Source organism: Orycteropus afer, unplaced genomic scaffold (genome assembly GCF_000298275.1).
Source record: "Orycteropus afer afer isolate SDZICR_OR568_19922 unplaced genomic scaffold, OryAfe1.0 scaffold00020, whole genome shotgun sequence".
NCBI lineage: Eukaryota > Metazoa > Chordata > Mammalia > Tubulidentata > Orycteropodidae > Orycteropus > Orycteropus afer.
The window spans coordinates 9,069,498-9,079,803 of NW_006921607.1; the positions used below are offsets into that span (position 1 = coordinate 9,069,498).

Sequence of the window (10,306 nt, forward strand, 5' to 3'; positions counted from 1 at the left end):
CACCTCCTACTTTGGTGAGTAGCAACTGGGATCTTAAAACCTAGCAAGCTGCCATGCAGATGCAACGAGGGTCTCTCCTCGTCCAGAGCAAAGGAGAATGAAGAAAACCAGAATTCATGGAAACAATTAGTCCTAGTGATGTACCAAATGTGAGTGACCAATATGGCACCTGTGGTTTCCAGCCAAACAAAAGACAGGCATATGAGTTGAAAATTTACCTGAGGTAGATACACTCCTTGGAGAGAACAGTCATGGGAGAAAGAATGGTTACTTTTGTACAGGGAGACAGCTCAAGGGGCAGGAGTCCATGGAGGGATGGACACAGGGAAGAGGTAACTATGGGGAGGAAGTGGGAAGGGAGCTGTTGCATTGTAGTAAACTGTGGTCAATGTCATGAGACAAAGTATATGTGAACCGCTGTATGGAAAGTAAATTTGCTCTGTAAACCTTCACTCAAATCACAATTAAAAAAAAAAATCACCCAAAGCAAAAAATAAAAAAGACTTAAAAAAAAGCAGCATACATTCTAGATGGAGAAAATGACAATGAACACAGTAAATAAATTAAAAAAAAAAAAAGACTAAGCTAGAAGTCCTAAACTCCTGTACTCTTCCTCCTTGAGATCTGGGGTCCTGATCTCAGCTACTGCAATGAGAAAACCAGCTAAAATCTTTCATCGACTGTCCTAATTAGGCATCCAGCCCTTCCTTCCAGCCCATTACAAGTTCAGTAACTATGATTTCTAGATATTCTCTCTAATATTTGATGCTCAGCATCTCATTCTTAATGCTTAGTAGGCACTTGGACCTGGGAACTGCATAATTTAGATTACTATGTTTTAACAAAATTAAATATTTATTTAATTATGCTCATGCTCAACCTGTAATTAGACCAAGAGGCAGTTAGTTGTTCAACTAGGACAAGGGGACACGTGGTTTAAAATCAGAAAAGATGTGTGTCAAGGTTGTGTCCTTTCATCATACTTACACAGTGTGTGTTTTCTTTCCAACTTGCTTTGTAATTTTTTGTGCTTAGTTTATAAGGATTTTAAGAGACTTTAAAGGAAGCTTCAGAGTTGTCAAGTAACAACTCTGTATTCCCTGACATATCTACAGAGCACTTCCCAGAGATCTGTGCATGATACAGACAGTAAAATTGGACACAGATACACATACCATAAATATCTGTATGTAGTTATACTCCTATTTGGGGGGCATACCTTCGAAATAGGTACATGTCCATAGGAAAAAAAATTAGGACATGTAGATTAGTAGAGGGAGCTCTGGTAGCATAGTGGCTAAGACACTTGCCTGCTAACCAGACGGCTGGTGGTTCAAACCCACCACCCACTCCTCAGAAGGAAGGTTGGGCAATCCTACTTCTGTAGTGATACTGCCTCGGAAACCCAAGGAGGGGTCGCTATGAGTCGGTGCCGACTCGACGGCACATAACAAAAACAAAAGATAAGTAGAAAAAAAATGAAGATTACTTTTTACTTTGAAATACCACTAATTTCACATATATGTGTTTTTGTTTTCATTTCTTTTCATTGGGATTTGGGTGAAAGTTTACAGTGCAAATTGGTTTCCCATTCAGATGTGTGTTTGTTTTTTTTAAGTTAATAATTGAGTGTACTCTTTTATCAATTGACTTTATCCTTTGTGAGAATATGTTTGGCGCTGAATGAACATAAGTTGAGTCAATTCAACTCATAGCATCTTTCTTAGTAGTGAATGAAGAGTCTGCTAAAAATCTTTCATAAAAATAAAGCATGCTGATTATAGACAGGTTCTGACCCTAATCTATTTCTCCGTGTCAGGTTCTGACCCTATTCTATTTCTCTGTGTCTTGCAGAATCCCAACGGGAATTCAACAGTCGGCCTGGAACAGGATATGTACCTGTGGAGTTTTGGAAAAAAACTGGTATGTTGTCTGCTAGTTGCTTGTGTGTAGTCTCCAGTTTGGGTGAGCATGGAGCACACATGTGGGGGAAAGGTTGGTAACAGGGTCATTTGGTTGCCTCCTAAGTTCTTCCTCCTAGAGCCCTAGGCCTCCTGCCTCTCCTCTCCAGCTTGTCCTACACATCTCCTGGACTACCTGTCATGTTACTTTGCTGGTCAGGAATTTGGAATGGCTCCTTATAGCCTATCCAAGTCTCTCACCCCATTCTACTGGATCACACAAAGGCACTAAGTAACCAGTTCTTCGTACATATATACCTTGGTGTGGTTCGGCACAGTGGTGTGCCTGGTCTCCTAACTACCTAGCATCTGCATACGCTGGGTCCACTACGTTAACACGCTGTAGATTTTGCTCTTAGAGCAGCTCTTTAACTCCCCTGCTCTTCTTTCGCCTTCACTTGGTCCAGTCTGTTCTGGGTCGGCCTGATTTTCTACAAGAACAAAGGAGAATGGAGACTTGCTATTCTGGCAAGATAGAGAAATAAACTCACTTCACGCCCCTTATGGTGCCCTTATCAAACTCTTAGCCTTCTTTTCCTTCTTGCCTCCCCTTCCTAATGACATAGTTTTAGTCCAGTACGGTTTTTGGTTTTCTTCCTAAGATAAAATATAACTTGGAAAAAATACTTGCAGTATATTGGGAAACTACATATTACCATGGCAAACCAAAACACATTGCTGTCAAGTCAGTTCAACTCATGGCAACAGCTCCTTGGGTTTCCGAGGCTGTATCTCTATGGAAACAGATTGCCGAATTTTCCTTCAGAGGAGAGGCTGATGGGTTTGAACCGCCAGCCATCTGGTTAGCCTTAGGCACTGTGCCACCAGTGGGATAGAATTAGTGGGGGATGAAGACAGAAATTGTTAAGGTGCAAACTATTGTGAATGGGAGTCATGGAGGATTTTCTTTAAAATGTAGGTTTCTGAGCTCATCCCCAGAGATTCTGGTTCTGTAGATTTGAGGCTCCGACACCTGCATCTTTAATGACCCCACAGGTGATGCTGGTATGGATGGGCTGAAGCTGCTCTGGGTTGCCAGCTCCCCCACCCAAGTACGTGCAGAGATGGAGAACTGCTGGTCAAGGTCAAATAAAATCCTTGAGACAGGCGATTAGAGGGGTGAGGGCAATGTTGCACTTTAAGAACTGTGTCTTAAAAGGTGGGGGGAAGTGCCAGCTTCTTCCTGCTTCCCTCCAGTAAGTCTGTTCTCCTTTGATGTTTCTCTGTGATTATGTTAAGACTGATTGTAGGATTCTCCACTTTCTCACCTTGGAAGTCTAAGATGGAGGGGAGCTAGAGCCATGCAATAAGCAAGTAGGGCCAAGGGTTGGCTAGGCCACCCCTTCTCTTGGTAAGAAAGGTCCAATGACTTTGTTTCCTTGGGAAGTGTCTTTGCTGCCTCTGTGGGTCAGGTAGGTTTGAGTTCTTGTTCTGCTACAGCGCCAGCGAGGGCATTCCCCAAAGGAGCATTTTCGGTTAATTTACCCTTACTCGGAGAAGATAGAATGTGTCTCAGAGGGAAATTCTAGCCAGAGCCACAATAAGACAACACTTTACATGCACTGGGATGGCTGTTATAAAAAAGAAGGTAACAAGTGCTGTTGAGAACGTGGAGAAGCTGGAACCCTCATTCAGTGCTGGTGGGAATGAAAAATGCTGTGGCCACTGTGGAAAGAGTTGGGCGGTTCCTCAAAAAGTGACATACAGAATTAGCATGTGATGCAGCAGATTTCTCTCCGCGGTAATACCCGAAAGAATTGAAAGCAGAGACTGAAACAGATCCTTGTACACCGACGTTCCCTGCAGTGTCATCCACCCTGGCCCTCCTGCAGTCCACTTGGTACTGTTTACAGTCAGGCTCTGCATGCCATAGAGCCCTCTAGGAAGTTCCTGTTTTCTTCAAGGGGGGAAAAAGCCAAATGGCTTCACATGCGTGCCAAACTTTCCAAAAACTTGTTTCCACGTACCCTCTCAACGAGAATACATTTTGTTTCAATCTCCCTGCCCCTGGTAGAGCTGACCACTTTTCCCCTGTAGGACTGTCAACTCTTAACTGACATACAGTATCTAAGGCACCTTTATATTCAGTCATAAACAGTTTTGACAGTATGGACTATATCTTTGTCATCTGTGTGTCCCCAACTCCTAGCACAATGCCCACTTTTATCTACATACCCAACAGATGGTTGCATGAATGCAGGTGAGTGTATGAAGCACATCTATCCTATGTTCATCCCTGTGTGTTGTTACTTACCTTGTTCTTAGCTCTGACCCTTCAGAAAAATGAGCTGGGGTAGGAGGAAGCAGATTTCTTTTCCAGTTGATTATACTGTCGCTTTCTTCTAGAAGAAGCTGTGAATAAAGTGAAAATTCAGGCCATGTCGGAAGTACAGAAAGCTGTTGCTGAGGCTGAGCAAAAAGCCTTCGAAGTGATTGCAACAGAGAGAGCTCGGATGGAGCAAACCATTGCAGACGTGAAACGGCAGGCTGCAGAGGACGCCTTCCTGGTCATCAATGAGCAAGAAGAGTCAACGGAGGTCTGAGCTCTCTTAGACCCTGGGGTCTGGGCTGGGGAGTCTGGAGTGACCGGGCCCGCTGCTCGCTTCTCAGGGACTGGGCAGTAAGACACAAACAATCCACTCTTCCACTAGACAAATGCCATTTTTATCCAGGCAGAGAGTTTTGCTTCTCACTCTAGGGCTATTTAAAAAAATTATTTTGTTGTTGTTTTTGATGGAAGTTTACATAGCAAATTACATTCTACACAGATTTCTCAGTGACATTAGTTACATTTGTTACAGTGTGTCACTATTTTAATTACATTCTGCTTTCTGGGTCTCTTATGCATTCCAAGATGATAAATCGTTATCTTCTCATTATTTGGTTTAAATTGTGAAAACCCATCCTAAAGTCAGTTTGTGTACCCGGTGCTTTGTAATAATGATGACCGACACTGACGTGGGGGCTCTAAGCAGTCTTGTGGTCCTCACAGTGACGCTGTGTGGTAGGTGCTGCTGATCCCCAAATCCACAGGTGAGGAAACTGGTTCAGGGAGTATAACCAACGTCATCCCTCAGTGCTGATGGCAGGGCCCTAGAGTGTTTACACAGAGGAGAGTTTAGGAACTGATGAGACAGATCAGGCACACCTGCCACCTGCTCAAAACTTCTATAAAGGATACTTCTGCACCACAGTGATTACAAAAATCAAAAGGAGGAGCTCTGGTAGCGTACTGCCTAAGGCACTTGACTGCTAACCGGAAGGCCGGCAGTTCAAACCCACCAGCCACTGCTCGGAAGGAAGATGGGGCAATCTACTTCCTTAGAGATACCACCTCGGAAATCCAAGGAGGGGTTGCTATGCGTCAGGTCCGACTCCACGGCACATAACAACATACCAAAAGGCTCCATCTCAGTATAGCAGCACTAGAGATGGCAATGTGAAGACTAAAACACCTGAACGTCGTCTGGTCGGTGCCGAGGGTGTGGTGAAGTCCCACCTCATAGCGCTTGAACGAAGAGTGAGCTGTGAGAAAACAGCTCCTTCAGCCCATCCCCTTTCCCTTCTCTCCTCCTGCTTTAGAGTCATTTTTGAGCAGCACTATATCTGTGTATTCTCTAGATCTAATTCTGGATCTGTAGTCATCATTTCAGCATCCACATGTGCCCCTGTTTCTGCTTTTTATCTGTGTTTATCTGTTTGCAAAGAGGCCGTGTAGCATTTGGCTGAGAGCGTGACTCTGGGTGTAGGCTGCGTGGGTTTAGATCCCAGCTCTTCAGGGTATAATTTTAAACAGAGCCCAAACAGTCTGTAGGTGAGGAACCACGTTAGCACTCTTGCTGGCAAACTCTCTTCCCGAGGGCAGGGCCTGTGCTTCGCGTGCGATTGTGCTGTACCAGAAGGGCAGTTTGCATCCATAGAATTAATTCTGCTTGGCGTCTGGCAGGTATCCCTGGAGTCTCTCCTTCTTCCTGTGAGAAGGTGGTGTGGTGTGGGCGAAGGCGCCCTCACACTGCTGGCGGTTCCTCAGGTGTCAGTTTTCTTCTCTGCGCACTGGCTGTACTGGGCTCAGTTACTCTGAAGATATAACTAGATGATGGTGGTGGGAGTGCTTTAAAACTGCAATGCTCTGTGCAGATGGAAAAGATTCTGTTAGTGTGTTGTTAAGCAGTCCCTAAGCTGTGGCAGCTCCTTCCTGGCCAGAACCAACCATCTCCCCTGTATGCCCAGGGGTGTGGGGATGAAATGAGAAGCCCCAGTATCCCCACCACAGGCATGCTCTGTTTCCTCTGGGACCATTTTGCAGTAAGATGAGGGAGGTGTGGGATGGGCCCCTGGGATTTTGACAAGCCCCAGGTAATTCCAATTCAGGTAGTTCCAGGCCACATTGGAAGTAGTGGTTCACATAAACTGACAGCCTGTGCTTCACAGAAAAAATGGTGGAATCCCATTTCTAACTTCCATGGCTACTAACTTAGAAGGTTTATAACTTTCCCCATTAACCACAGGGGACAGTTGAGTCCAATCTGTTGCTCCAGCTTTGAGGAATGCTGATTTGAAGGGTGACTGTAACAGTAAGGCTTTTGTCTTATGTCTTGGCAAAAAGCCTTATAATTAAGTCATGGAAAAGCCGAAGAGAACGTCAAACTGCCCTTCTTGCCCCTGGCTGCTCTGACACTAACCGCATTGTTCTTGGGTCTCTCTGATCCTGCCCCTCTGCGAGACTGTTTATTTTTGCTTTATTGCAGCTCATAAATCATAAAATACTTATTTTAAAATTTTAATAATAATTTTTAAAAATACCAGCTAAGGTGAAAAGTACCGGTGGTTTGATACTGTGACCCGGTTCTGACATGTTCTTGCTGACTTTCCGGAGGGAGTCAGGCCTCCTGTTGGCACAGCCCCGGCCCTGTGTCTCCACTGCCCCCGTGTAGGCAGTATCTGAGTTCTTCCCCCAGGCAGCAGTGATCTGCCGAGGCACCGTTTGCAGTCAGCCTCGAAGACTTCAAAGTATGCTGTTCTCTGGAGTGCAGTTTGCTGGAGGATCTATAAATGTAGCCTAAGAATCCTTCTGTTCACTATTTTGGTCCTCATGCTGTTCTTGGCAGGTTTTAAGAGTCTCTAGAGTATATTTCCTAAGAATCCTGTTACATTAGAAAGGAATCTGTAATCATTTTAATGCTCTCTGAAACTTAGTTTGTACATTGAGTACAGTGGTGTCAGGGGGTCTGGGTTCCATACTTTGCATAGCTACTTGGTCATTTTGGTAAGTCCCTGTTCCTCGTGCCTTCAGTTTTCCCATCTGTACAATAGAAAAAGTGGGCTAGGCCCCGAGGTCCTATTAGTGCTTGTTGTCTGTTTCATACTTGAGAACAAGTGTCCTGGTTTCCCTGGGGATGATTTCTTTCTTCCCTGATGGGACTACAGACATGTAGTCTGATGATTGGCTTCTGCGGGGCAACAGGCCAGCTGCTGAGGTCCTTCCTGGCAGCCAGGAGAGCCTTCCTCTTGCCTGATACCTAGGAAAACATGGAGGCTGCCTTCTTGACGATGCTCTTCTTCCTACTTGACTGGGGAAAATGCAAAGTTGTCTGCCCAGTTTGCCCATTTCTACTACTTCTTGCATGGCTGCTACTTCTAGCTCTATCCAAGTTTCACTTGGCTCATACCTTCTGTGATAGAATTAGTACATTCCCAACTTGTACTGTGTTCTTTCCCCTGGTGGTTTCTGCTAAGCTATAGCAATCACCTGCCCTCCTAATAAAAAAACAAAACAAACTCACTGCTGTCGAGTCAATCCAACTCATAGCAACCTGTCCTTTGGTTTCTGAGGCAGTATCTCTACAGAAATAGATTGCCTAATCTTCCTTCCGAGGAGTGGCTGGTGGGTTTGAACCTTCTGGTTAGCAGTTAGATACCTTACACACTACGCTACCAGAGCTCCTCCCTTCTTACTGTTGTTGTTGTTGTCATGTGCCATCAAGTCAGACCCAACTCATAGCGACCCCTCCTTGGGTTTCTGAGGCAGTATCACTACGGAAGTAGATTGCCCAACCTTCCTCCCGAGGAGTGGCTGCTGGGTTTGAACCATCAGCCTCCTGGTTAGCAGCCAAGTGCCTTAGGCACTATGCAACCAGAGCTCCTTCCCTTCCTACTAGGAAAGTATAAATCATAAGAAAGCTCCCTGACCTAGATACCAGGGGCCCTAGATTCTGAGGTTATTGTAAGTGGCTTTTGTATTCAATCCAGAAAGATATTCCCATGATCCCCAACCCATCTACTGCTGTTAGCCACATCGTTAAAAGGAAAATAGCATTAGAAGACAAAAGGGGAGGTAGCACAGCGGCCTCTGTTCCTGGTCACCCATCCTGCTTCCCTGGTAGGTAACTTTTTTAAAAGATGGGTTATTGCCTTACGCTCCTTTATGCTCTTTGTTAAAAGCAGGGCTACTAACCAGTTTGATCATGGCCGATGAATTGAAACAAGAGCAGACTGGAATTTTTTAAATTTGGGAGATCTGAAGTGGGGAAAATGACAGGTCAGAGCTCTGGAGTGAGAGGCTCCAAAGAGGCGTCCTGAGCCCTGTCAGGAGCCTGGGGTGGATTATCCGTAGGAGTAAGTTTCTAGCAGGGCTACGACCTGTAGTTTTCCCATCCTGGTTATCGTTCCAGTTCAGTTAAAAAATGTGGGTCTGTTCCAGTTTCAGTTCTTTAGCCCTGCCTGAACCGGGAAGAACCAATTCAAAGCCGTAGTTAAAAGATCAGGTATTTTCAGTGAAAACAGTGAGGCTCTTTCCACTAGGAAGAGTGAGAGAGAACACGATTCTCTAAACAAGTGTGGGTGTGTGGTGTCAGAGTAGAGAGCCGTGTGGACCCTGGAACAGGGTTTGGTTTAGTCACGGAGGATTAAAATGTGAGTCCAGAAAATGAGTCTGTGCCTTCCACAGGAGGTGGGGACTACCACCCACCCTGTGCTGGTGCTCCTGTCCCCATCATCCCATGAGCAGGTAGCTTCCCTGATTTGCAGGGAACTCAGGCTTGTGTCTATCCTACAGCTAAACAGGTACCAGTGGAGGCGGGACTTAGCCACAGGGGTGCTCCCCGTGCAACCCCCATTCCACTAGTGATGACAGGCCTGCCCCACAGAGCAAGCACCCACTAAGTGATACCTGTGTCTTGCAGAACTGCTGGAACTGTGGCCGCAAAGCCAGCGAGACGTGCAGCGGCTGCAATATAGCACGCTACTGCGGCTCTTTCTGTCAGCACAAGGACTGGGAGCGGCACCACCGCCTCTGTGGCCAGAACCTGCATGGCCAGAGTCCCCATAGCCAGAGCCGGCCACTGCTGCCTGGAGGGAGGAGCTCCTCAGCCAGGTCGGCCGACTGCAGCGTGCCAAGCCCAGCCCTGGACAAGACTTCAGCAACCACGTCACGCTCCTCAACTCCTGCCTCTGTGACAGCCATCGACACCAATGGGCTCTGAGCCCCAGACCCCCCTTCGCCTGATGACCATTCAGCTCAACAAACACTCGTTGCCCCAGGGTGGGGGGTGCAGCGGGCACTGTTTAAACCAGTGAGGTAGGCAGTGGGTCATCAACAGGCAATGAACTAAAGGCAGGAAAAGTATAACTCTGTCCAGCCATTTGCCCCAGTTCCCTGTCAGCCATCTGTGTCCTTTGTGGGACTGTAGTGCCATTCTCTCTGCACACAGGCAGCTGGCTTGAGCCACCTCCCCCATGACTTTCCAGGTCTGTTCCTCTCCCAGCTAAAGCTGGCATATCTGGCTTCTTTTCAGTGTAGACCACCAGCTCCCCTCCCTGCTTCCTTGAAGCAGCAGACTGACTTGTCCAGCTGGGCTGGAGGCAGTTCATCCCAAGTACTGTCTCCCGCTCCATCCACTGTCCTCACGTGGCCCTGAGGCTGGCACCAGGCTGTGGAGGGGACACCTCCAACCAGGGAGGGGCCCTCTCTCCCCGAACGCCTCCTTGAGGCTCATTTCCACACTCAGCAAATGACGTTGATTGCTCCCCAGGCAGAAAGCAGCACTCAGGACTCCCTCTTCCACCTTGCTGTTCAGACATAAGACTCAGAAACAGTGGGAAAGAAGTCACCATTACAGTAACATCACCGTTAACAATAAACAATAAATGAACTTGCACCAAGCATCACAGGTCACTCTGGGCACGGTCTTCCAGCCCGGCTGGCTGCTTTAGCAGGACCTGCGGTTTTTCTCTCATTGGATTTTGCTTGTGCAGAAAATCGTTCCCAGCGCATGGATTGGTCTGAGAGAGTGAGACTCGATTGTGGGTAGTCTGTTTTCTCGGAGCATGTTGGCCAAACTAATACC

General features: G+C 46.6%; 1 protein-coding gene across 1 annotated transcript in view; it reads left to right on the forward strand.

Annotated features, from left to right (window-relative positions):
* CBFA2T2 (CBFA2/RUNX1 partner transcriptional co-repressor 2) overlaps window positions 1-9,442 on the forward strand; it is a 51,236-nt gene extending 41,794 nt beyond the window's left edge. The window contains exons 8-10 of the mRNA XM_007934566.2: window positions 1,855-1,923; window positions 4,308-4,498; window positions 9,143-9,442. Of these exons, the coding sequence (XP_007932757.1) occupies window positions 1,855-1,923; window positions 4,308-4,498; window positions 9,143-9,442 (560 nt within the window). The remainder of the gene's footprint in view (window positions 1-1,854; window positions 1,924-4,307; window positions 4,499-9,142) is intronic.
* Window positions 9,443-10,306: the final 864 nt, after the last annotated feature.